The following is a 27,135-nucleotide window of genomic DNA, read 5'->3' on the forward strand; positions in this document are numbered from 1 at the left end:
CTTGTCTAAGGATGGCTTATTTCACTTCACATAATATTTTCCAATTTCATCCATTTTCCTACAAATGACATAACCGCTCTTCTTTAGAGCTAAATAAAACTCCATTGTGTGTGTGTGTGTATGTTATGTGTGTGTACTACCTTTTCTTTATGTATTTATTTGTTGATAGACATCTAGACTGGTTCTGTAAATAGAAGTGGTAGAGATAGATCATGTGGTAATTTCATTTTCAGTTTCTTGAGGAATCTCCATACTGATTTCTGTAGTGGGTATACTGATTGACACTCCCACTAACAGTGTGTAAGGATTCCCTGGAAAAAGTGACACACTCCAGTCTTCTGCAGAAATAAAAACAATCTCCCATTCCTCTTACTCAATGTTCTCCTTAGATTTTGACACAGAACTCAACCCAGCCCAGAGTCCATCCTAAGGTAGAGGTAAGTGGGCCGACAAGGTTGTCTTTTAATCTGTATCTCTGACCTTAACACACACTCTCTCTCTCTCTCTCTCACACACACACACACACACACACAGTCTTATATTCCACATGTGTACCTATGAAGTCTAAAGCTCCATCTCCCCGCCCTGAATGTTTGACATATATCACTTTTCAGTGTTTAAGCAGCTTCGTGTATAATTTTTTTTAAAGGGACAGGGGTAGGCAGTAACCGTAATCATCACAATTTATTTTTCCTTATCACATGAAAAGAATATTTCTGGGATAATTCAATATTTTGAAACCTGGCCCAGAAACAAGAAAATACTATTAATGCCTTTTTCTACCAACAGGGTGACAAAAACAAAAGTGTCCAAGTCTTCTTTATAAATAAAGCTTTCACTTCATCTCATTGCTTTGGACTATAAGGAAAATATTTTAAAATGCCTCTTTTTGGCTTCGGCCTTCTTGTTTTGTGTCTTCCTACTACTCTCAGGAACAATGAATGAATAAGATGGAATAGTGAAAAGAACAAGGAGAGAACTATTTCTTTTCCTGGGTTCTTTGCCACTGAGATAAAGAGGTTGTAATAATAATTGTCAACCTTTATCAAATTCTGCTGAGCATATCACAGTTTCATGTAAACTTTCAGCATCCACTTCACAGAGAGGACTGTGGCTGGGGAGGGCCGAGGAGGGATAGGAACCTGGGTACATTGGTGGCATGTCCTAGTTGCTGAAACTATTGTTTAAACTACAAACTTCCCACTATTTTATGAATCCATTACAGAATCCCAGAATACATGCATTGTTATTAGTGTTGTCATAATTTTTGAAAGACACAAGCTAAGTGGTAAATTCAGGGCATAATTCAAACTGAGGTCTAACTCCTAAACATGTGTTCCGACTTCTGGACCACCAACACACTTCATCTTGTCGGGATGCGTGTTCTGAGCATTGGCCAGAGTAAACAGTCACCATGCAACATCCACCATGTAGATTTAGCCCTTCACTATAGAGTTTTCAAAGGCAGTTTTTAAACACCCTTCAACAAGAATACACCAGGGCTTCTCTGGGAAGGCCTTGGGCTATACACTCACTGTAGGCATGACTAGAAGACAGGTGACCCAGAATTTGCACCCCCCCCCACCAAGACATAGACCAGGACAACGGGGCGGGGGGGGGGGAGGCAGAGAGTAAAGTGGAGAACATAGCACAAAGTCACGTACTTACACAACACACACTCAGTAACAAAGACACCCACTAATTCCTAGATCAGGGCTTCTCAACCTTGCACTATTGACATTTGGGGCTGTATCAAGTCTTTGTTGTGGAGGCTGCTGGGGCATCGTGGGATGTTTTCAGCATCTCTGAATTCTACTCACTAGATGCCGGCAACACCCCTCCTCCCTCTGTGACAACCTAAAATATCTTCAGACATTGCCAAATGTTCCCCAGGGGCGGGGAGCGAGGTCACCCCCAGCTGAGAATCTCTGCTCCAGAGGCATACCATGGCTGAGATAAGCAATGAAACAAAACCATGGGCCGTTAATAATGATATAAGATTTTAATAAGGGATTATTTACACACCGATTACTTTAGAAACCTGATCTTATTCCATTCCCATAGTAATCTCATGGCGTATATAAACTGGAATGATGCCCATTTCATAGGCTGGGGCACTGAGGCACAAAGAGCTGAATTGACAAAGAGTTGCACAATAGTTACTGGTAGAGCTGGCATTTGAATCTTAGCCTGTTACTTTGATCAGTGCACTAAGATATGAAAAGCATTTTCAAAATGTTGCTGGGCTCCCTCATTTTCTTTATGTGTATAAAGATTAAATCTAAAACCATCAGCAGAAGTGAGTAAAAATTTGTAATTTTATATGTAATGTTCTCCTTTTGTGACTATTGTCCATCCTGGAACTAATTTATCTAGTTAATTTTGGATGATTTGGTTTGTGAGAATCTTGCCCATATAGCCAAAGAAAATATCAATTAGTTTTCAGCATTGGAAAAGTTTTGTATCTTGATTTATTTTGGGGCAGTCTAACTGCTCTCTGTGTGGGTGCACACACATACACACACACACAAATCTTAAAAATAATGAAATTCTCTTAGCTAAGACAAAATTCACTTACTTATTTCTATTGGAGTGTCATAAAAAGAGATTTTAAAAAAAAACTCTGGATGCCTTCTTCCCCTTTAATAAATTCCAAGGGATTTAGGGATTAGTGGAAAGTTTTCATTTAAATTACTAGCTCTATCATTTATTCAGAAAACTTAAGTGGAACTTTGCCTTTATGGACAGGGTTTTTAAATGGTGCATTGGCTGGACTTAGATAGCTAGGATAAATAGTCATTATTTTTAATTCATTCTTTTACTCCACGAGGCTCCTTGTGACTCTTTTATCTATTGAGTACATTATCCCAAATCCAGTAAGTACATGAATATCAACATGGGGACCAGAATTGTCACTGACACGCTTTAAATCAATGGATTTCACTGTGGATAGTTGTCTGTGCCATGAGGATGGGGGTGGGAGGAAACAGTCAGCCACACTGTGAATCAGAATGGCTGGCACACAAATTCATAAGTAGTCTGGTGTATATGAGTGGTCAGAGGGCATAAGAGGGGTATGTCAACCTCTGACAGTCAGCTGTGTTTCAGTGTGCGTAGTTATATCCCATACGCTTACCAAGTGGTGTGTTGTAGTCTCCATGACTTGATTTAAAAGAAAAGTCATTTGTAAATTGGACACTCTTTACAAGCTTGGCTCAAGCTTACTTTTGTTCCAGTTAAGTGGAGAGAGCCAGATCTGTTAGTTAAGATAAGAAACCTCCCACGAGAAACAGGGAGATTGGGCAATTTAAACAGAAGACAAATTATTTTCATTTGCTTGAAAATTACATTAATAATAAGTATTGGGAAACATTGAACTCATAACGAATTGACAATTTCTACTTTCAATTACTACATGAAGCAAATACAAAATTATCAGTCTGAAAGTAACTGAACTATATACTTTTTTCACAGATATCTACAGTGCAGGTTTTTCAGTAATTCTGATAGGATTTCCCCCTTCATCACAAATGTGTCTCCCCTTTATTAAAGCAATAGGCTATTTAAATAATAAACTGAGTGCTCACTCATGCATAGGAAATGGAGTCATTCTTTGTTTCAAATCCTTTAGAACTGATCTGACCCATTCTCAATCTGGCAAACCATTGCTCATCTTTTTTAGATCTATGCTTAAATGAAACTTTACAAATGTTTATTTTCTCACTTCTTACTAGTAATTAAGTTCCCACATTACAATCTCTCTTAAAAGCAGTACATTTTTATTCATAGTATTTATCTTAATTTATAATCACATGTGTGTGAGCTTATTTAATTCCTCTCTTCACATTTAATGCCTGATCTTCCCCTGTAAATCCAGGACCCAGAACTATAGTTGAGACTCCATGTATATTTAATGAATGAATAATGAATAAACAGAAACAGAAATAAGAGTAACCAGTTGCTCCTTCAGAGAAGCAGAGAGCAGCCACTGCTCCCAGTAATCCCTGGCTGTATTTCGTTTCTCCTTCAGAAATGTCTGTGATATTCCTGGTGTATATTTATAATAAAATTCTTTTTTCTTGAGCCAGCTGGAATGAGTCTGCTCCTTGCAACCAAAGCATCCTAAATCCTAGCCAGAGAATGGGGGCACACTGACATAAGAGTCAAAGCAAATATGATGATAACAAGGTAACATTCCAGCAGGAACATCTGAGGAAAGGAGTCCCCTCAGGAGTGCTTAACTTTTATTTCATCCTCCAATCTGAAACTGAAACCCTTCATCAAATTTACATCTTAAGTTTAACCCTTTAATAAACTGGCCTCTGACTCCACCTGGTGGAGATACATAAACCTGTAGAAATACCTCAACCCAAATGAAGATTCAAGGGAACAGGCATCTTTCATGTTTCAAAAAAGAAAGACACCCGGGATCCAAATAGATGAATTTCTGGAATGTGTTTTACTCACTCAGAAGCACTGCCTAAGAAACAATTTGGGGAAAACATTTGCCTGCTGCCCTGCTACATTCTGCCATGGATTTTAAGAGTCCAAGGAACATGAATGTTCCTTTTTCCTAACCAACTGGTTTCCCGTTAGTTTCTACTGGAAGTAGAATGAGAAGTACTGGCAGGAATTTAGAAGGTAGTACTGGAGAGAAGGTACTTATTTCTTATTCCAGATTTCTATTGACATTTTCTAGCAGCAATGGGCAACTAGCTGGAAACCAGTCTTCTTCCAGCATTTTCCGCACCCACAGCAAGGAGTCCCATCACCTGCCAAGCAGGACTTTAGTAATTCCAGCATTTCTTTTAGGTGGAATTTCATTTGTAGTTTCAGAACTGGTCCAGGTAGTCACCTTCTCCATGATTCTGGACTCTTGTGACCCCATCACCTCCATTTACTCCTTTAATTAGAGAGGCTGTTGATGTTCCCAGCAGGTATTTAACATAGAATTACCTAAGTGTCCCCAAACTCCTATATTAGATTCTTCATTTGAAAATTTTAGAATAATTTCTGACCCACTTCCGTCTCAATGCCTGAATATCCTAATTCAGATGAATTTCATAAAATAAAAGAAAATAATTTGGTCAATGAAAATGTTAAATATTCTTTTTAGAAAACCGTAATGAAAACAAAAACAACTGGAAGTGATCCATACACACATATATGTATATATAGGAACTGTAGAAATGACATCATAAATAATGGCAAAAGATTGACATCTTTTCCTACATGGGTGTGTAAGCCTTGTAAATCTACATGATTTAATGTAGTCCATTTAAAAACCCCAATGACTGTTCTTGCAGAAATAAAAAATCTATCCTAAAATGCATGTGAGATCTCAAGAGGACCTGAACAATTAAAACAATTTAAAAACAATTAAAACAAAAAAGTTGAAGTCTCACACTTCCTGATTTTAAAACTTATTAAAAGCTTCAATAATCAATAATGTATAATACTGACATAAAGACATACAGACCAGTGGACTAGAAATAGAAAACCCAAAAATAAACCTTCACATGTATAGTTGAATATTTTCAACAAGGGTGTCAAGATCATTCACAGTAGGAATTTTTTAATAAATTCACATGTGAAACAATGATATTGCATCCCTACCTCACACCATACACAAAAATTAATTCAAAATGAATGAAAGACATAAATGTCAGAGCTAGAACTACAAAACTCTTAGAGAATATATAGAGGGGAAATTGCAAGGTCAAATTTGGCAGTTTCCACTTGCTATTTTCAGACCATAATTGTCTATGGTAACTTGAATCTCAAAAAATAAAACCACAGATAGGGGAATTATTGTATATGTATATCATTAATGTCATTCAGCCTTGATAAGGAAGGACATTCTGTCACATCCTATAACATACTTGAACTTTGAAAATACTGTTCTCAGTGAAATAATCCAATCACACAAAAAATCAAATACTATTGGAAATACTTCTGTGAAGTACCTAGAAGAGTCAAATTCACATGGATTGAAAATATGCTAGGGGGTTCAGGGAGAGAGAATAATGAGTCATTTCAGCTTTCTAAATTGAGCAATGTTCTACATATGGTGGTGATAGTAGTATAATCATGTGAATGTACTTAGTGCCACTGAATTGTACACTTAAAAACGGTTATGATAATAATTTTTATGTTATATGTATCTTATCACAGTGAAATTTTTTATTTGAAAAGTCCAGTAAAATATTCAATTTATTATTTTAACATTTTATGATAGTTTTAAAAGAAATTTCAATGTAAAATTTGTTACTAGCCCGAAATATGAAGACATAACAATATTTTCCAATGCATATGAATGAAAGCCAGTATTTTTATAATTCCACAAAAATTTGCACTACTCATTTAAAAATAAGAAAAAAAACAACAATTAAATATTTCAAATATAAGAAAAACATAGAGACAGAGAGAGTAAAATTGATCCCTATTCAGAATGAACAAATGTTAACCTTCTGGAAAATTTATTCAGATCTTCTGGTTAATTTTTAAAAGAAATAACATGTCAAATAAGTTGACATTTCACTCCTATGTGTATTCCCTGTCATTTTTCCCAATAAGCAGCCATCATCTTTGGGTTGTTATGACTCCTTCCCATCTATATTTCTATTGCTTTGCAGGCCCATATAAATCAATAAAATTGTAATATTGCATTTTAAACTTATACAAATGATTTGTTTATTACTATTTGTATCATTCATAAATTTGCATTTTCCCTTCACTGAAATTTATCTATATTGACATTCATATTTTTTAGTACCACATCATTTGAAGTATAAGAATATTCCACAATTTATTTATCCATTCTCTATGATTGATTTTTAGAATGTCTCAGTGGTTTCTCTGCTACAATCAATTTTGTTTCAAACAGATTATATCTTTGAAGAAGTATGAAAGTGCTGCTTTAGGAAACATTCCTATAAGAGATTTTTTCTGGACCACGGAATATATCAATTTTCAATTTTAATTTATCATTAACTTTGTCTTCAATGTGATTATAAATATGTGCATTTCCATTAAGAATGCAAATGAGTTAACATTGTCCCACATCATTCCCAATACATGGTAGAGAAAGTAAGTATATTTAAAATCTCAAATTTTGGTGCCAGAATTCCTAGTTTTAAACCCAGTTTTGCCATTGAGTAGTAGATCAATGAACAGTTTTCCCAAATATAAAATGTGGATAATAATAAATCATTCTTGGGTGGTTGTTATAGTTTAGTGAGGAGCACTATATATTTTGCAATTATTTGCATTTCACTAAATAGAAGCACTTGGAAGTTGACATTCTTATTTTGATCAGAGGATGTCAATTGACTGGAGACTGATCTCTATACCCAAAACCCTCAGTTGGTGGACAGTGATTCTAGAACCTCTTCAAGTGTAAGATACATCTTGATTTGAAAGACAATAAAAACGACTTCAAACCAATGTAAAAGAAACTGATATCATTGTCATACTGGCCTAACTAGTTTATAGTCTGTCTTCAAGTGTAAAATGGGTATCTTGATCTTCTTTACCTGTATTTTTCCAAGTTACTAGTAATGTAAATTTTCATAAATTTATTAACCATTTAGGTTTTTTTCTTCTCTTAAATGAATTATCACATACTCTGTCCATTTTTTATTACTTTTAGTTTTTCACTAATTTATAGAATTGCTTTATACAGTCTGTAAAGTAGAATTTTGTTGATTATATAGCCTGCATACATCTGCCACTGTATAGTTTTATCTTTTAATTTTGTTTTAAAATGTCTTTTAACAGTTGAAAATTTAAATACAGTAAGTTTTATTAGTATTTATTTGTTCTTGCTTCTTTAGGAAATATTTGGTCATTCAACTAAAGATACTTGCTTATTTTTAAATTGTCTTTCTCTTGATTTTTTTAACTGGGGTATTTTGATCAGATTGTAGAAAATTCACATGTTCCATTAAATCTCATGCTATGAGAAAGGTGAGGTATAGCAACATACATAGTCAATTTGAAAGTATAAATGCTAATTCATGACCTTAAAAAAATTTATTTTTCAATCCTCGGACCAAAAATGATGCAATAGTAGCAGCAATTTGTTTCCCCACCAATATTACACATGTACATTGCATACATAGTTTTTGGATGGTAATATTATTATGGGCTGAAGGGGAGCAGGGTCTTTAGGAAGATGGCTCTTTTCAGGCCATTAGAAGGAAAGCAAAAGTTTATATGGATCTGGATTTTTTTTTAACCCAAAATGTATTCCTTACAATGAATTTAATTAAAAAAAAATGCTTCTCACAATTTCTAAACCTAAAACAAAGTTTTATTCTTTCCATGGGGCTTTTCTTCTTTTGTTGTAGAAGATGACATCTCTGATGATCCTATTAGTTACAATGAAACACTGTGAAAAATTCCAGTCATGCCAAACAGCATCTCTTAACAACAGGAACAGTTAATTCTTATCGCTGTCCCTTGTAAAGTGTGCATAATTTCTAGACAGCATCAAGTTTCAAAAGGATAAAATTTCATAAGAATACGTGGACTGAAGGTCTCACAACACAACAGGGAGATTTAGGTGTTAGAAAGGACTACTTATCCTAAGTGATTCACTCAGCTTTGAGTCACTTTGAACTGCTTGGGTCCTGGAACTCCACCAAGACCCAGATAATCAAGAACACAAACTCTGGGCCTTGCCAAATCTGAAGTTATTCTTTTAGTTTGAGGTTTAGAAAGATCATTTCCACCTTTAAAAGGCAATAAAAATCAACACTGACAAAATTACTACGATCTTGATAAATGCATAAGAACAAAAATTAAAATCTAGATATGAAATGAAATAAATTAATGTAGTTAATGCTTTCATCACTACTTTGCAACCATTTTAATTTTACCATCATATTTATAATTGGTACAATATTGTGAGTATGTGGTTTTTTTATGTTCTTTAATTCATGTAAAGAATTGTAAGAGAATTTCATGTGTTATATTCAGATTTTAACTAAATATTTAGAAGAATAAAAAGCAAATTAGTTCACAATCATTTAAATACTTGAGACAGTTCAACTTCAATACATATGTTGTAATGTATTAGGCTTGTATGTGTTATTGAAAAATATTTAGAGGAATAGTGATTGTTCAGTGCTAAATGAATGCTAAAGAACAAAAAGGGTTTAAGCTTAAGAAATTAAGTTCAATAAAGTGAAAATTGAAGTATGCATTTTCCATCATGGAATTAAAGGATCTATCAACATATACGACTCTCTCTGTAACATGCCAGACACAGATAGAATTATGTATTATGTATTTTTCACTGGAGCTAAGAGAAGGAACTGTCAGAACATTTATGTCTCCATGCACCAAATCTGCAGATAATTAACTGCCAAAGACAGGAACCTAGTGGGTCTATGACTTCAGCTATATTAAACTTTTTATTATAGCCATGGATTTTACATTTTATATTTTTACGTTTTACCTATTGTTATATTTTTGAAGCTGATGGGGCATTGCAAATCTGAAAATCCAGTGCAGTCTTGACTGAAATTTTCATGTATTGGATTTTTTAAATGTAAAGATATTTTTAAAGGCTTTCTCTTCTAATTAACTACACACTTATTTAGACTTTATTTTTCTTTGCATGCCAGGCTCTGACACATAGCAAATGTTCAGTAAATATTTTTAAAGGAATTCCTGAGGAGGTAACATTCTGTAAATAATGTTTAAAAATACTGAAAAAGGAGTACAGAAGAGATAAACAGGCAGAGACCACAAATTCATATATTTACGGATCATTTTTCATGATCATTCCTGCTAGTGAATCTTGTAAAGGCAATACGTAGCTGATTTGGTGAGAAACAATGTCTTAAACATTTCTTAGAATAGTCTCACACTCTTCATGGGTCGGGAAAATGCATCCAACTCTGAGTCCTTTCTAGAAACATGGAAAACTCCTCTGGAATAGGTCAGAATCGATTTATTTCCTCATACATTTCTGGGTAGTGTCTGCTTCCCAGTCCATTGAGCATCATCCTGATAACTTTATTATCAAAGCTTTTGAATTTGAATTGAGTAATGATATTGACTTGGTGAGAAAATTTACCCCCCCCCCCTTTTTAAGAAGTATATGATAATACATTTTTTTTTAAATTTACCAATATATCAGGCATATCCCTAAGTTCATACTAGTGTAATGATTAGTCAGGATTTAAAATAAATTTTACTTCTCAACTTTCTGATCACATCCCTTTGAATTCTAGGTTCCATTTTTAAGCTGATGTGCCCTGTGGCTCAAGAGAGGAAGGATGCTTGTCACTAATCAATCATGTCATCATCTTTTGTGCTCCAAATTGCCTTTTGATCTCCTGTTCTACAAAACTGATACCCAACCTCTTCACATGAACCCAAGTGTAACCAGTCCTGCTACCCCTTACTATTGTTGTTTGAAACTCTAAATGCTCTTTCTCCTCAGCATCTATTTTTATGGCTCTTATTCACACATATTCTTGAATGAACCTTGAAATTCAACATTGCCACTGCTAGGGTTTAAATGTGTCCCCCCAAAAGTTCATGTGCAAGTGTTGAGAGGCGGGACATTTAAGATGTCTTTCCATTCTCATTAATAAATTAATGTCATGGTCATGAACATGAGCTTGTTATCTCAAAGGCGAGATCCTTATAAGGACTGAGTTTAGCCCCTCTCACACCTTGCTGTCTGTTTGATGCTTTCCGCCATGTTATAATGAAGCAAGAAGGCCCTCACCAGATGCAATCCCTGGATCTTGGATTTCCCAGCCTCCACAACCATGAGCCAAATAAATTTCTGTTCTTTGCAAATTACCCAGCCTGTCATAGTCTTGGGAAAATATTATAAAAATATTTAGTCAAGATATATGCATTTAATATTTTGCTGTAAATATTACACAATTGTGGTAGATTGTTTATGAAGATGACCACAAAGTTCTCCCATGTCCCTCTGCAGAATAACTTTACCATTTCTCACTTTAAGAAGTGGTGCCTATTCATCCCTTGTCCATACTTTGGTTTAATATTTCAACTTCTTTTGACACTTTCCTGGCTTGGTAGCTTGGTAGGTATCCATTAGTAGATGAATAGATAAAGAAAGTATAGTTATGTATACATGATAGAGTTTTATTCTTCCATAACGAAGAACAAAATTATGCTATTTGCAGAAAAATTGATGGAACTTGAGAGCACCTTGTGAAGCAAAATAAGCCAGATTCAGAAAATCAAATGTCATTTTTTTTTCTTGTATATGGAAGCTAGAAATTAAAGGGTTGGGGGGAGCAATTCAAGGATGGGATTTCATGAAAATAGGAGGAAGTCCAGTAGATTAGAGGAAGGGGACCAGTGGGAGGGAAATGGGAATGAAAGGGAAAGTTCTGGAGACTGAAACTAAATGAACTGTGTTATGTGTGTATATGAATGTCAAAACAAATCCCACTAATGTATAGTTATAATGCACCAATAAAAAAATTTAAAGAAAAATCCAAAGCTTGGGCTTAAACATGTCATGAAGTTTTTCCTTTCATTTTCTTAGAACTCTGAGATCTCTATCCTGTGAAGAACTCCAGTCTTCGTTTCAGGAGGAGAAATCATGTGGAGTAGAATCAAGAATTCCCTGCACCCCAGCCGTCAAGCAGTTCCAACTGCCAGAGAGAGATGGATTCTATCCTGGACGTTCCTGTGCAGCTTCCAGATGAATACAGCTGCTGGAGGGAATCTAGACAAGGCCAGCAGAACCACTCAGACAATCCACAGAGTCTTCTGAACTAATAAATCATTATAATGCTAAGACTACATTTTGGTGTGTTTACACAGCAATAACATAAAGTCAACAAAGGTGGCGAAAATAATAATTTGAAAGAAAATTTTCAGTTGATTTAAATTTTCTCAGCATACTTAAAGGGCAATGCAGACTTTAGAAAGAAATGAGAATATTTTTGCATCCCTTGCATTGGAGCTTCTGAGATCCTTCACAAAAGGAGTCAGAGAATGTGAAACATTGTCCCCTTCCTTCTTCTGTAAAAGGACTAGATTGTGAGCTGTCTCCCTACCAGCAGATTTATGAAATTTGTTTCTGTACCACTGAAGTAACTTTGTTGACATTTAGTTTTATTTCCCTCAGTACTGAACCTAAATCCACTGAAATCTTTCTCCATTTTGTCTATCACTAAATGTTGACTTGTAGAGAAAATCAGAGTTTTCAATTGAATGTAAAAAAAAAATCTAACTTCTCCTATTTTGAGAAAAATAAGAGTTCATTGCAAGGAAATTAAAGTTCACAAAATTAATAAGAGGCTTTCATTTGTTTAATCCTCATTGTATAAGTATTGTCTTGGAAAATTAAAATGCTGGGTTTCAGGTAGTGAACAAATAGCTTGCAACTATTTGTCAACTGTGTGAAACGAACTATTAATATCCTCAGGCCAAGAATGTCTGCTATCCCATGCCTTTTCTTGTTGAGAGCCACAGCCAGTCGGGATGGCACCTGGCATTGCCAGAAGGAGTGGTTGAGAGATGACACCAGTGAGCCATTAAGATGATGATAATTAAGTTAAGCTGTGTATAATTGCTGTGACTGGATGATACTGGATTGAAACAGGCTGTGTATTCAGTTGTATATAGACCCCTGCTGTCCCGAAATAGGGCGGTTCCTGCTGCCTCAGGCACTTGCTACTTTTGAGTTCTTGCGGAGTTCCCGTGGAGCCTGGTTGAGGGCGGAGAGAGTTCCCGGGGGAGTGCGTGTGGAGTGCCAGGGAGAGTTCAGGCAATAAAGTAGTTCCTGTTGAACCTACAAGTGCCTCCTGGTGGCTCGGTTATTTTGTGCCCAGCCAGACTGCGGCATTTTCTCATGAGAGAGTTAATTCATTCCTTCTTCCCCTACGATAAACCAAGGATGATAGAAACTTCTCTTGAGGGTGATAAAGGGAGGGCAGAGTGGGAGGGATTCTTCTCTCTCACTGATTTTTTTCCTTTAAAATGTTGATTATACAATAAACACAATGAAATATTACTTAGCATTAAAAGAGGATAAAATTATGGCATTTCAGGTAAATGGATAGAGTTGGTAAATATCATGCTAAGCAAAGTAAGCCAATCCCCAAAACCTAAAAGCTGAATATTCTCTCTGATAAGTGGATGCTGTTCCATAATGGGGGTGGAGGAAGATGGGAAAAATGGAAAAACTGGGAATGGGCAAAGGAGAAGGTGGAGAGGGGAGGGAGCATGGGTATAGGAAAGATGGTGGAATGAGATGAACATCATTACCCTAGGTACATGTATGACTGCACATATGGTGTGATGCTACATAGTGTACAACCAGAGAAATGAAAAGTTGTGCTTCAACAGTGTATGATGAATCAAAAATGCATTCTGCTGTCTTATATACCTAAGTAAAATAAATAAAATTTTAAAAAGCGTTGATTATACAAATTCTAACAATAACAAAGCAGTGAATGTCATAAAGAAATTAAGAGATGAAGATTCTGACAAGCACCTGTTAACTGGAAGAGTGTAGGTCATGAGGAAGGTGTGAGCTTAGCAAGTGTGAGCTTAGGAGATCTGAAGCAAAGAAAGTTGCGAACAGTTATATGGCCTGTCATTCCAATATCATAGAATAATGGAACCCAACATTTAGTCAAAAGTGCTGATTCATATGTTAAAGTAATTATTGCTATAAGAATGTTTCATTTTAATGTATAAAAAATAAAAATAAAAACCAAACCACTGGTGATCAAATTACCTCCCAGACACAAGCTAAAGAAACCACTTACTACCATTTATCTTCTAAAGCACCTCCTTTGTCTCCAACTCTGCATTTGTAAGAGTCTCTACTTCTATCTGTAGTACAGCAATGAAGTTTGAAAATGGAAATGATAAGCATATTTCAAGTCAGTAGAAAGGATATGATCTTTCCCTGTCACACCAAAATCTAGCAATAACAGAATATATATTTTAAGGGATTCAGCCACACTGAAACATAAAATGGAGAACTTAAATGAGAAATTATGAGAAATTCTAGAAACACAAAAGGTCAATATCCTGGATTTATGAGGAAACTCATATTATGAGAAAAGTATGAGAACGTTCCAGCAGTAAAAGTGGGAACAGTACCCCAGATCTCCTATACTGACATTTCAATGTGGAAATCCTTTCCTCATTATTTATTGGGAAATTCTCGTTTTTCAGAATGTCAAGAAAACCCCTCGAGAAATAAAGCAAAAAGGGAAAGCTATTCAATTTGTCTATGAGGATTGAAAACTAAAAATTATCTTAGCAAAAGTTGATAGGAGGTTCACAGGTTGTTTTAGTCAGCTTTTTCACTGCTTCAACTTAAAGACCCAACCAGAAAAATTGTAGAGAAGGAAAAGTTTATTTAAGGGCTCATGGTTTCAAAGATCTTAGTCCATAGAAGGCCGGCTCTATTCCTCAGTTCTCAAGGTGAGGCAGAACATTGTAAGGGAAAAAGAAATTGAAGTTAAAGTGTAAAAGTTAAAGTGTAAAAGACCGGGCATTGTAAAGTTTCTAAGCTGCAAGGCCTGAGTTAAAATGTAAAGGACCAGGCATTGTAAACCTGCTTCTAAACTGCAAAGCCTGGGTTAAATTCCTGAGGCAGTTAAGACAATGCCCTACTGGCTATTTAGTTGATTTATAGCATTCAAGACCTGTGCAGCTTGTCACGTAGGCATTGCAGGGCCTGGACCAATCAGTTTGAATGTAACCCCCTCCTTAGGAATGACCTATCACTCCAGCCTGACCTGTTCCAGCCAATGTATGTACTAATCAAGTCTAAGAATTATTGTTTGACTTTCCCGTGGTGTATGATGATTTGTTAAAGGAGACTGTGATGTATGTAAAATCCCCGCCCTCCCAAAAAAAGTGTACTTAAGCAGTGCTCAGCCCCTGTTCGGGGCTCTGGGCTGTTCTCCCTTCTTGAGTGGGCACGGAGCCCCAGCATGCTAGATCAATAAATCCCCTTCTGCCAATTGCATGAGTGGTCACTTGGTGGTCTCTTTCTCCGACGCTTCGCCGGACCCTTACAACATCATGGTGGAAGAGTATGGCGGAGGGAAACAGCTCACGTGATGATCAGAAAGCAGAGAGAGAGAACAATCTCCACTTGCCAGATAAAATATGTATCTCAAAGCCACGACCCAATTCCCACCTCCTCCAGCCACACCTTCTTACTTCAGTTACTACTCAGTTAATTTTTATCCATGGATTAATTCACTGATTGGGTTAATCCTCTTACAACCCAATCATTTCTCCTCTGAACCTTCTTGCACTGTCTCACATGTGAGCTTCTGGGGACACCTCACCTCCAAACCATAACACAGGTATTTGTTAGATATAGGAAAAGCAGAGCAAGGTTATTAGTCTTATTTTCTCATTATAAATTTTCCTGCTTATCTTTACTATATATAAAGTTGTTTATGTGTGTGTGTGTGTGTGTGTGCGTGCGCGCCAACTCCAGGATTAGGATATATCATATATGTATAAGTCAAGGTTTGTCTTATGAGTGCTAGTCATCAACTAATCCTCAAGCTTTTTAAAAATTGGTGTTTTTATTAGGGCATTAGAGGTTTACATATTTGTAGGGTTCATTTTGACATATTCATAAATGCATATAAAATAATCTGCTCCATTTCAATCCCTATTCCCAATTACTACCCCCTTCCCTCCCCAACACCCTCATCCTGATCCTTTTTCTCTACTCTGTTGGTCTTCCTTCTAATTTATTTTTAATAGATGTATAATAGTTACACATGAAAGTGTAATTCATTGGGATATATTCAGACATGCACATAGCATAATTTGGTCATTTTCATTCCACACTTCCTATCCCTCCCCTGTACCCCTCCATCCCACTTTCTCTACTCTATTGTTCTACCTTCCATTTTCATGACAGTCCCCCTTTTAAAAAAAATTCTTTATTTTTTTTCTGGCTTCCACATATGAAAGAAATACCTGCCATTTGACTATCTGAGTCTGGCTTATTTCACTTAGCATGATATTTTCCAGTTCCATTCATTTACAAGCAAATGACATAATTTCATTCTTCATTCTGGCTGAGTAAAATTCCGTTGTGTATGTATGCCACATTTCCTTGATCCATTCAATTATTGAATTCCTTAAAGATTCTTTATTCAAAACATAATTGACAGTAGAATACTAATAATTTCACTAGGCATTTTTTGAAAGCTTAGAAAACTGTCTTAAGAATTATGATATACTTTTATGTAAGTCTCATGAGTATTAATTCAACAAGATTCATCCTTATCAAATGTCAGCTGTAATAATTCTTAACACACCGAGTTCCAGGGGCCAGATCCTGAACCAAATATCTCACATATTTTAACTCAGCACTCATAAAATATTTGTGGCAGGGGGGACTATTGTCTTTCTCCAGGCTTTACAAGGAAGGTCATGCTTTACAGAGGAGGTCACAAAGGATAAAAGACAGTACACAGTAGATCTTCCATCTTGACCTTGGCCTCTGGATTCTATTTATTTCACCATTGCTTTGTGGCACCTGCTTTTGTGCTGTGTGGAAAGTTTCAGCACTGGACCCAGCTCATACAGTGACAAGATTTAGCCTCTGACCTTCAGGAGCTCAAATCCTAGCAGGGCAAATAGATACATAAGTACTGTGATAATAATAATAAGTTATAAATACTCAGTCAAGGCCATGAAACATGTATGCAAAATTTTAGGAAGGCATTGTAGTCTAGCAGATAAGAACACAGACTGGACCCAGCTGGTTCTCAGCTCCAGGCCAACTGTAGAGACTTGTCCATGTCAACCTCTCCCCCTCAAGGGCCTCACCAGTAAAACAAGGATGCTCCTCATGCAAGCTCAGGACTGGTGTGGGCTCTTAATGAGTGGATCTCTGCCAGGTGCTCATAACAATACCTGTGGCAGAGGAAGCCTAATTTAGTGTTATTATGATCACAGAAGAATAGATTATTAACCATGGCAGAAAAGATTTGGAAAAGTTTATTAAAAAGGCTTTGGATTCACCTGAACCTGGAAACAAAAGTTATTATTTGAAGACAAAATTTTCAAAACAACCTATAGTCTGGGTGCACCCAACAAAGCACTTTCCAGAGACATCAGAAGCAACCAGAAAATAAAACAAGAAGCAAACAAGCAAACCACATCTCAGTACAAGACATGGCATGAAAAGCAATGTATTTGAAAAGTAAAGTCCACCAAAACTCCAAGTGCAGAAGAGGAAAAAACCTACAGAGGACATTGTCTAAGCTGGAGAGGGCTCTCTAGGTACATCAGCCCAATAGAGACAAATCTCTGGTTTCCCTTTGCCTAATGAAAACATATTTTTTGTCTTAGAACATCATAATTTGTTTAGGGCTTATTTATTTTCTGTTTTAAATTGGAAATGTGTATTCCAAACCTACATAATTCCAATAGCTCCAAATTTATTATCTTCTGGCTCTTATATGTCTGCCTGCAGTATAAATCTGTAAAAAGTAAATTAAATTAAGTGTATAAAATAAAAAGAAAATTAAAAATTAGACTGATATTAGGGTTTAAGGGGTATTTATTATTTTTTTTGCTACTTGTTTTTATAGTCAGTGCGATGATTCTTAACAAAACAGGCAATATCAGCAGAAAATGACTCAAGATAATAGTTTCTGTATTTGCATTAATTAGTGTTAACTTCATATAAGACTATTAAAAAAAAGTTTGAGCTCCACCTTGTGGTAACATATTTTGAGAGCCACCCTCAACTCCATGGTTTTTTGTACAGGAAAAAAACAAATGTTTTAGGGAGCTAGGAAAGAAATTGCGTTTTTCAAAGGAAAGGATGAGAAAGCCTTGACAAATAGTTTCTGAATGTGCAGAAAAGAGCTATTTATTCAAAGAACTTTTAATATCAGAAATATCAGTGTGTATACTGATGACTCTTGGACAGCAGCTTGCCAATAGACTATGTTTATATTAATTTGTACTAATTGTTAACATTAAAGCATTTTAATATGAGCCATAATAATCCAGGTTTCTAGCTTCTCTTTAAAAATCAGAAAACCTTGGAGCACTACATCTAAAATAATTTGCAGGAATCTGGGTATCTGTGGAAGATTTGTTCTAGGACTCCTGTGGATACCAGAAACTGTGGTCCCTTATATAAAATAAGGTAATTTGCATATGAACTATGCACATTCTCCCAGATAATTTAAATCTTCTCTTCTTATAATACCTAATATACTGTAAATGCTGTGTAAATAGTTGCTATACTATAGTGTTTAGTTAATAGTAAGAAAAAAGTCTGCATGTGGTCAGTATAGACACATTGTTAAAAAAAAAAAATTCTATTTGCAGTGGGTTGAATTTGTAGAAGGAGAATCTAAGGATGTGAAGGGCTGACTGTAGTTGGTGCTCCCTAAGATCCGACATGTGATCAACATTTCGTTATAGCCACACAACACAGCTTCACTTTTTCTGATACTCTCTTGACTATTGTTGGCATCTTAGTTTGTGATCTCAGTTAAAGCAATATGCAGCAAACTGGCTCTCATGTGATTAAAAAAGCCTAGCATGTGGAATAGAGAACTCTTCTGTTTTTTGTCATTTCTTGGCCTGGGTCATCATACTCATTCAATCATGCTGATTTTAATAAAATGTGATTTGTGGAATAGGTATGGATTATATTCTGAAACATTTTTAAAGTGATGTTTGTTTCTCTAAAATAAGCAAATTAGTGTTGATTTCCCAACTGTATGGTGAGTGGTAATTTAGATCCCTTTTTATGAGATCCCTTCCACTCCCCACAGGGTCTGAAGAAATCAAAGTCACTCACAGAAGTGCCTTCTTATCTCAACTCCCTAGTCTCAGATAAGCTTCTCTGATAACCTTGTAAAGCAGCCCTCCCAGCAACTCTATCATACTGACATTATTTTACCTTTTGTAGTCATTGTCAGTACAGGTTTTAAAAAATTTACTCATGCATTTATTCAGTTTATATGTTTTTGTAATTATTTATTGTTTATATCCTCTTTGTTGAAAGAGATTGGCTATGTTCAATGCCAGATTCTAGAGGCCTGACGCTAATTACCCCACAATATTTTTTGAATGTATGGGTAGTGTTACCAACTTACCTGAAGACTGGTTGGCTGTCTAGATTCACACAGGTTATCTTCAGTGAGATCAGAAAGAGAGAATGAGGGAAATCATGGAAATCTAGCTGCTGTGAACAAGATCACTCACAGATGGCTTCCACAGCTCCACCTTGTATTCATCTTTCACCAATACAGCAGGTCACTCCTGAGCTCCAAGCCCATCAGGGCCAATAGAACACTGAGCTCCTAGCCCCCCAGGGCCAATGAGACACATAGATAAGAACCTATGTAGATGAAAATGAGCTGGCTAAGTGTAGACAACATCTACCTCCAAAAGATCTAAAGGTTTTCAAAGATCATAGCAGTTCTATTAGCCAATTTTCTTTTTTAGTTGCAAATATTTTATTCCTGTTTTTGGTAGAAACAATATGGCACATGGAATAAAGCTGAGGAGAACTAACTTTTTGACTTAGTAAGTTTTTGAGTAGAAACTTCTCCTTTCCAGGATTTTAGCTGAAAATGAACTCTAGAACCCTGAACTCTAGAACCTTCCAAATTCTTGTTCAGGGTGTTACCTCCTACTGCAAGGGGCATCATCTAATTTGTGCCTGCTTCCATTCCTTTCTATCTAAAAGAAGCACTGCTATATTCTGTCTTAATGGAAATCAGACGTTCAGAATTTTTCTTTACCTTTGAAGATTAGCCATCCAAAATAACTTTTAAGAATCTTCTGACAAATTGGTGAATATGTTTTCCTGTCTGAAGCAATTTATCATCTTTTAATTCTCTTCCAGTTTATCCTCATCACTCTCTTAAACTTAATGTGTTGACTGTTGCATGATGTCTTTGCTTACAAAGAAAGTTAACTCCGAAGATGGACTGTGGTCTCGCTTCTTCTGGACCTTTTTTTCCTCTGCAATATTCTCTCAGCAATGGCTTTGGTGGTGAGAAAGTAATTGATGAACTTGATCAATTATTCTCAGATGATTTATGGAGAGTGATGATTTTAGATTTTTACAGGGAACATGGATATTCTAATCTCCTTTTATGATGGTATTTTTCCCTTAAATCTTTTGGCAAAATTTCCAAAAGGTCAATCAGAACTCAGTGCTCAAATTACTCTGGACAAGCTGGACATATTTGAATGTCATGATCTACTTGACGTGACCAATTATTAATGTGCTATTTTATGAATTATTTTAATTCCATTCAAATTTAGTTCATTGCTTTTGCTTCATATATAATGCAAAGTGAGTGATCCACAAGGAATTTGACTACTCTTACGAATGATAGATAGGATGCCATGGTGCACCCCAGGCTTTTTGTTTGAATCACAATAGTAACCTGAAAAACATGGTGTTTATGAACAGCACACACACAAAAAAAAGAAAGAAAGAAAGAAAAAGAAAAAGCAGAAACTCTCTGTTTTGTCTAAAGACATAATTTTGGAACTGCTATTTTTATTACCAATCAGAACATAAATGTAGCCTGGCACAGTGAACCATGCCTGTAATCCTAGCAGCTGAGACAGGAGGATCACAGTTCAAAGCCAGCCTCAGCAACAGCGAGGTGCTAAGCAACTCAGTGAAACCCTGTCTCTAAATAAAATACAAAATAGGGCTGGGGACGTGGATCAGAGGTTGAGTGTCCCTGAGTTCAATCCCTAGTACCCAAATAAATAAATAAATAAAACTATGGCCAAATTTTTCATAAGTCAAATAACATAAGAAAAAAAATGTTAATTTCCCAAATGGCACTTTGGATTGGCTATTGAATGTGAATAGTACTTATCTGACAAAGTATGTGAGATCTGGCTTCCAAAAAAATGATATCATTTTTCTTAAACTTTCTTAAAAATTGAACAAGTTTCCAAAAGGAGCTTATTATGCAGGTACAAAAATATATGGTATCATGAGAGAAATTGAATGAATTCTAAGGATACTTGCTACAAAATAGGAAATATATTTTAAAGTAATAGAAAGTAATATAATTATATCAGTAAGTTGCCAAAACTGCCTTAAAAATGTGAAGATACTGATTTAGAATTCTGTACCCATAATTCATCATTTTTCACAAAATATTCTTTAAAGGAAACAAGATTTAAAGTTAGTATTTAATCTTGAAATAATCAATGATCAATCTAACCATGCAACAGAAAAAATTTAACAACTTAAACTGTAGTAATATTAAGAAACACTTTATAGACATTTTAAAATGTCCTAAATCACTTTGATGTCATTGGGAAATATTAAATGAAAATGTAAGAAAAAATAGTCATATATTATGATGCAAACTATTTTCTTGAATCTGTATGTGATTATAATATTAACATTATATTAAATATTAAATGAAAATATATGCTAAAACTAGGTATATGTTATGATGTAAACTATTTAATTGAATCTGTATGTATTTATAAGTCTGAAAAACAAATACACCATAGTTTGGCTATTGTGAATTGTGCTGTTATAGACACATGTATGTACATAACACTATACTACTACTACGGTGACTTTAATTCTTTGGAATAAATACCAAGGAATGGTATAGGGGTGTCAAATGGTGGTTCCATGCCTAGTCTTTTCAGGGAACTCCATGCTAATTTCCATAGTGGCTGTTCTAATTTACAATCCCACCAACAGTATGAAAGTGTTCCTGCTGCAGTCTGGCTGGGCACAAATCACGAGCCACTGAAGCAGAAACAAACTTTATTTCTGAACTCCACCAGCACACTCCACACATGCTCCCCGGGAATGCTCCCGTGGTGTTCTCTCAGGACACACTACACCAACAGGAAATCCCTCCTCCCGAATTCCCTCTTACCGCACTTCCCCAACCAATGGGAACTCTCCGGGAGTCCCGAGAGAGCTCCAAAGTAGCAGACCTAGGCAAAGAGCAGGGGTCTAATCTCCAATTGAATGCACATCTTAACATAATCATTATCATCTCAATGGCTTGCTGGGGTCACCTTTCAACCAAAAATGCCATGCATCATTCCTACTTGGCTATGGCTCTCAGCAGTTCCTTTTTCTCCACATCCTCACCAGCATTTATTATTGTTTGTATTCTTGAATATGTAGACAATTGAGTTTTATTCATCCATTAAGAATGAGATTATGTCCTTTGCAGAAAAATTAATGGAATGTGAGAATATTACGTTGAGCAAAATAAGCCAAACTTAGGAATTCGATGGTGATATGTTTTCTCTCCTATGTAGGAGGTAGACAATAAGAGAAAAGAAAGGTGTGGGGGAGGGGCATATCCTGGAAATCCAAGGGAGATCAATAAAGTAGAGAAAAGGGACCACAGGGAGGAAAGGAGGGAGGGAAAGGGGAAATATTGGGAAATGATAGTGACCAAATTCTACTGTTATATTGTGTGCATGCATAAATATATAATGATTCCCATCATTATGTATAATTATAATGGGTCAGTAAAAAATATGGGAAAGCTGGGGAAATGCTACATCGTGTACAGCTGGAGAGATGAAGTGTGGGGCTGCAAATGTGTACAATGAATCAAAATGCATTCTGCTGTCATATATACCTAATTAAAATTAATTAATTAATTAATATAAAAATAAAATATGGAGAAAAAATACCCAAAAATATTAATTAATGTTATTCTGGGTGGTGGAATTGCAAAGTTGTCTTTTGCATTTTTATTCTATTAAAAATTTCCACATTTTTGTAATAAATATGTATCATCATTATAAATTTTTAAATAGCCATGAGTATTTGTATGAGAACTTTCTAGTGGTGTCTATGAAGGAGGCATGTATTAATATAATATCTAAGTTCCCAGAAGAGGTCAAGTATTTCCTGGGTACATATTTTATTATTATTATTCATATCATAGAGTCATCAGACCAGTCCTGGAAAAGGTAGGTGGATAAAGCTAAGTAGCCAAGGTGATCCATTCTAAAAAAATCTTACTATGACTATTCTCTTTTTCTCTCTCTCTTTCTTGTTGTGTGTGTGTGTGTGTGTGTGTGTGTGTTTAAGATATGATTAAGTCTCAAAGTCTCTTCCAAAAATTCAAGTGCACATAGGCACTGAGAGCAAAGAACACCTGCCAGTCTCATTCTTAAGTCTCTCATTTTTTAAAAATCCTTGCTTATTTATTCTTTTTTTTTTATATATTTCTGACCTTGAGACTTGTAGGGATCCAGCAGGATAAGAAAACATAGTTCAGGTTAAAGTTTTGTTACTATAAACCTCTGGTTATCTCTTAACCATGTTCTTCTCAGAAGCTAAAGGAAATAATTCAAAGTATGTGTTAAGTATTGTTTTTTGCATATTTTTGTCAGAATGTTTTTTTATTTCTCTGAGAAAGAATAAAACGTGCAGTCTAAATTTTTGTCTTTTTCTCTGCCTTCTAAAATTTTCCCTATGGCTTTGATCATAAAAAAGCAATACAGAAATAAGCCACGACAATCCAATCAATACTAGTGTAAGGTTGTTTCTGACCAGCCATAGACAGTTTTAGATATAACATTCAAAGTTTCAGATCCTTTTCAATGCAGTAATGTGAAAATATTTTGAAAAGCTCTCTGGAGATGGGGAAGGTTAAAATTTCTAAATTTTAAAACAGGAGGGTATTTAGTGTTATAATAATTCAAATGATTATCTTCATGGGAAGATTTAAACTTGTCTATCATGTCTGAATGTTTATAACATTAACATTTGTTCTGAAAGTACACGGCCTTTAGGAGATAGATGCTATTAGAGACGGTTTGTCATCTCTCATGATCCTCATGAAGCAGATCAAGAGCAAGGGGTGGCACCCACATTCTAAATTTGGCAACACAGCAAATCAATTTTCTGATCTTATTACCACACATTGCAAAAATGATCCAAGTAGAAATCAACACTAGTTTTATTTACTCATCTGCATTATAACCTAATGAGATAATAAACTCAGTCTATTGATAAATAATTTATTTATTATATTATAGTAACATTTTTGTGCAGATAACAGAAGTTTTTGTTTCAGAATGCAACTGCTGTAAGTTAAATTGATTCAATTTAATGAACAAGCATTTACTCAGTGCCTACCTGTGCACAGCACCATACCAGGCATATAAAAGAGTTAAAAGATACAACCCCTGTTCATAGCTTACAATCTACATAGGAAAGATGATTCCTGCAGACAATAAATAATAAATAACACACCAATTATATCCAGTAACACACATTACTGTATCACACCCATTTTTAAACTCAATTTGTTAGGAAAACTGTGAGGGAAACTGGAGAAAAAGCTGGAGAAAAAGTGGCAGTGCAGGGGAAAAACAAAAGCATAATTTGGAAGACGGTGGAAATCCTTCTTGCCCAGGGAGGATTGACCATGCCTTAACCTATAAGCAAGACCTTGATAATCCATCAGAATAGAACAGGGAATCACCACTGCCCTGTGCTTGTTCTTTGGGCCTTCACACAGCACATTCTTCTTAAGCAGTAAGGTGTAGAGTAGTTCTGGGCCCCCAGGATAGCTCTGGAAATTACTGGCCACCAGCAGCTATAGCTGTTTTAAAGACAGAGAATGAGATAAATGTAAAAGTTAAACAAAAATTTTGCTTTCAATGTCCTTAATGATTCTGAATGAGGTAACCTGAAATCTGTATCTGCAAAATGTGTTTCACTTTGCTATAATACTTAGCACTTTTATATTCAAAATAGTTCTATATTTCTTATTTTACAAAGCCTTCACAGGTTCTAAAGACAGGAGAATGAACATTTACTTTTTGGGGTAATATTTATTAATTACTGCTTACATAATGAATATTGAAATCTATTCCTTTCAAATTTTTCAGATAAAAGGGTTCCACATTATCCATGAACATTTAGAAGTATTCAGTGAACAGCTGTGCAGATTATTGGAAAATATCAGATAAATACATGCTATAGCATCTTACCATGATTTTAAACAATGAAGGTAACAATAAGCTTTAACTAAAATCAGATCTTATATGTCAGAATTTTCCACTCACCATTTTAAAAGCTAGGTTGATAATGTTAAATTATACAAAAGCCCTGTTCATGTTTCTCCCTGGTCATCTTCTGCAAAGACTTAGATAGTGCTAATCAATTTCCACCAAGGTAGACTCTATCCCAACAGGTAAGCACTATGGATCCTGCCTCTCCAAAACAAGATATTTAAGATTTTTCCCCCCAGGGTGAGAATATGTAAAAACCTACAAGGAAGGAGAGAACTGAAACAATTCAGAAATTTTAGAAACTAACAAGCAGATAAATGAATAATATGTGACTTATCAGTTCAAACATCCTGAAATCCTAAGCCAGCAGAGGGAACAGATGAAAAGCAACATCAATTTCAGTCAAATCTCCAAAGGACATAGGAATTCACAGCTATGGTAATTCTGGAAGTGAAGAATCAATACAAAGAAAAGACTTTAGCTGTCTGAGAAGCTGTTGGGAGTCCCCGTCTACTGCTCCACTTGGCACAAATGGATAACTAACTTCCCCCTCTTTACCCTGGCTGAAAACTGGGAGAAAGAATAAAACAGACTGGGCTAGAAGACTACAAAGAGTAACACAGTAGAGACAGGGGACTATGTAAACACTCTTCCATTCTCAGGTGCTATGATTTTGCTAGGCAGATCTTTACCCTCCAGGCAGAAGTGTGGAAGTGACTTTTCTGTCCCAGAGAGGAAAAACTTAAAGACACTGGCAGCAGTTCATCAAAAAGCCCAGATACAGCCCTGCAGTGAAGACCTGTCCTCAAACCCCACCCACAAGCTTAGAGAGTGCAAACCCTGCTTAGCATCCTGAGTGTCAAGGACCACAGACCATCTGAGAAAAAGCTCTAAAGGAGACCAAGAAAAGACAAATCAACTTAGAGAAAACAAAGACCATGAAAGGCAAAGAAACTACAATTTTTGATATTCTCATGAAGAGAAAACCAGGCAATGATGCCATTAAACAAGAAAAAGATGCTGCTTAAAACAATTACAGATCAAAAACAACTTGCAGAAATTAAAGTTATGATAGCAAAAGTGAAGAAGCAATGAAATACTGAAAATTAAAGTTAAGGAAATATTCAGGAGTAAAGCAAAGAGATGAAGAGAGGATAAGAAAGAAAAGTAAGAGAATGGAAGAACTGGTCCAAGAGGCCCAATGTCCAAATGATACAAATTCCAAAAAGAGAGAACACAGAAAATGAATGGGAAAAAAAATCAACAAACAACTCCAGAAAATTCTATGTAACTAAAGAGTCTGAGTTTCCAGAGTGAAAAGGCTTAATGAGAAGTACACAAGGAATAAAAATGTATCAATGTAAGATATACCATTATGACCTTCAAAACACTGGAGATGAAAAGAGCTTATGACTTTCCACATAGGTAAAGCAGACTATCAAAAATACAAGTCACTCAAGAAAGATTAAGATTCAAAATGGCTTTAGACATCCCAATAGTAATTCTGAGATCTAAAAGGCAATAGAAAGGTCTGAAGGAATATTATTCTAAAGGAAAAATATTTTTAATCTAATGATATGGGTATTTTCTGTACCCAAACTATCAATCAAATGGGAGGGTAAAAGACAGTTTCAGACATGCAAGGTCTCAGAAAAACTGCTTCTCACACTACCTTACTTGCCCAACACATGTGAACAAACCAAAATAAGGGAAATTGGGGGGAAAATGGAAGCAAGGATGTTCAAACAAGATAGAGGACTAGAGTTCCTTCCAGGTGGACAATAAAGGGAAATCTCAGGGTGATAGCTATACAGCAGATAGAAAGAGGAACCACTTGAGATTTGAGAAATTCAGAAGATTCTGGAAGAGATTTTTTCTAAGAAATGAAATGGACAAAAAACCTAATGTCTAATATGTCTGAATATATTTAGAACATAATTTCATAAATAAAAGATTTAGAGATTGAATCGCTGATAAATACATAGAAAAATAATAAAGTGTTTAAAAAGAGATAATTGTGAGTCCTGACAAAATTAATAAACATGCACAAATAGCCAGAGTTTACTACATAGCTCAGCCAAGGAACATGTACATGTTTGTATGAAAGTA

The 27,135-nt window shown here is 35.5% G+C and overlaps 1 protein-coding gene across 1 annotated transcript in view; it reads right to left on the reverse strand.

Moving 5' to 3' along the window:
* Positions 1-24,062: 24,062 nt before the first annotated feature.
* Positions 24,063-27,135, reverse strand: part of Tmc1 (transmembrane channel like 1) — a 163,765-nt gene continuing 160,692 nt past the window's right edge. Inside the window, exon 20 of the mRNA XM_046459450.1 lies at positions 24,063-24,614. Within this exon, the coding sequence (XP_046315406.1) occupies positions 24,592-24,614 (23 nt within the window). The 3' untranslated portion in view covers positions 24,063-24,591. The remainder of the gene's footprint in view (positions 24,615-27,135) is intronic.

Source organism: Marmota monax, unplaced genomic scaffold (assembly GCF_021218885.2).
Source record: "Marmota monax isolate L192 unplaced genomic scaffold, Marmota_monax_Labrador192_F-V1.1 WCK01_AAM20220418_F8-fsc00059, whole genome shotgun sequence".
In the NCBI taxonomy this organism is placed as follows: domain Eukaryota; kingdom Metazoa; phylum Chordata; class Mammalia; order Rodentia; family Sciuridae; genus Marmota; species Marmota monax.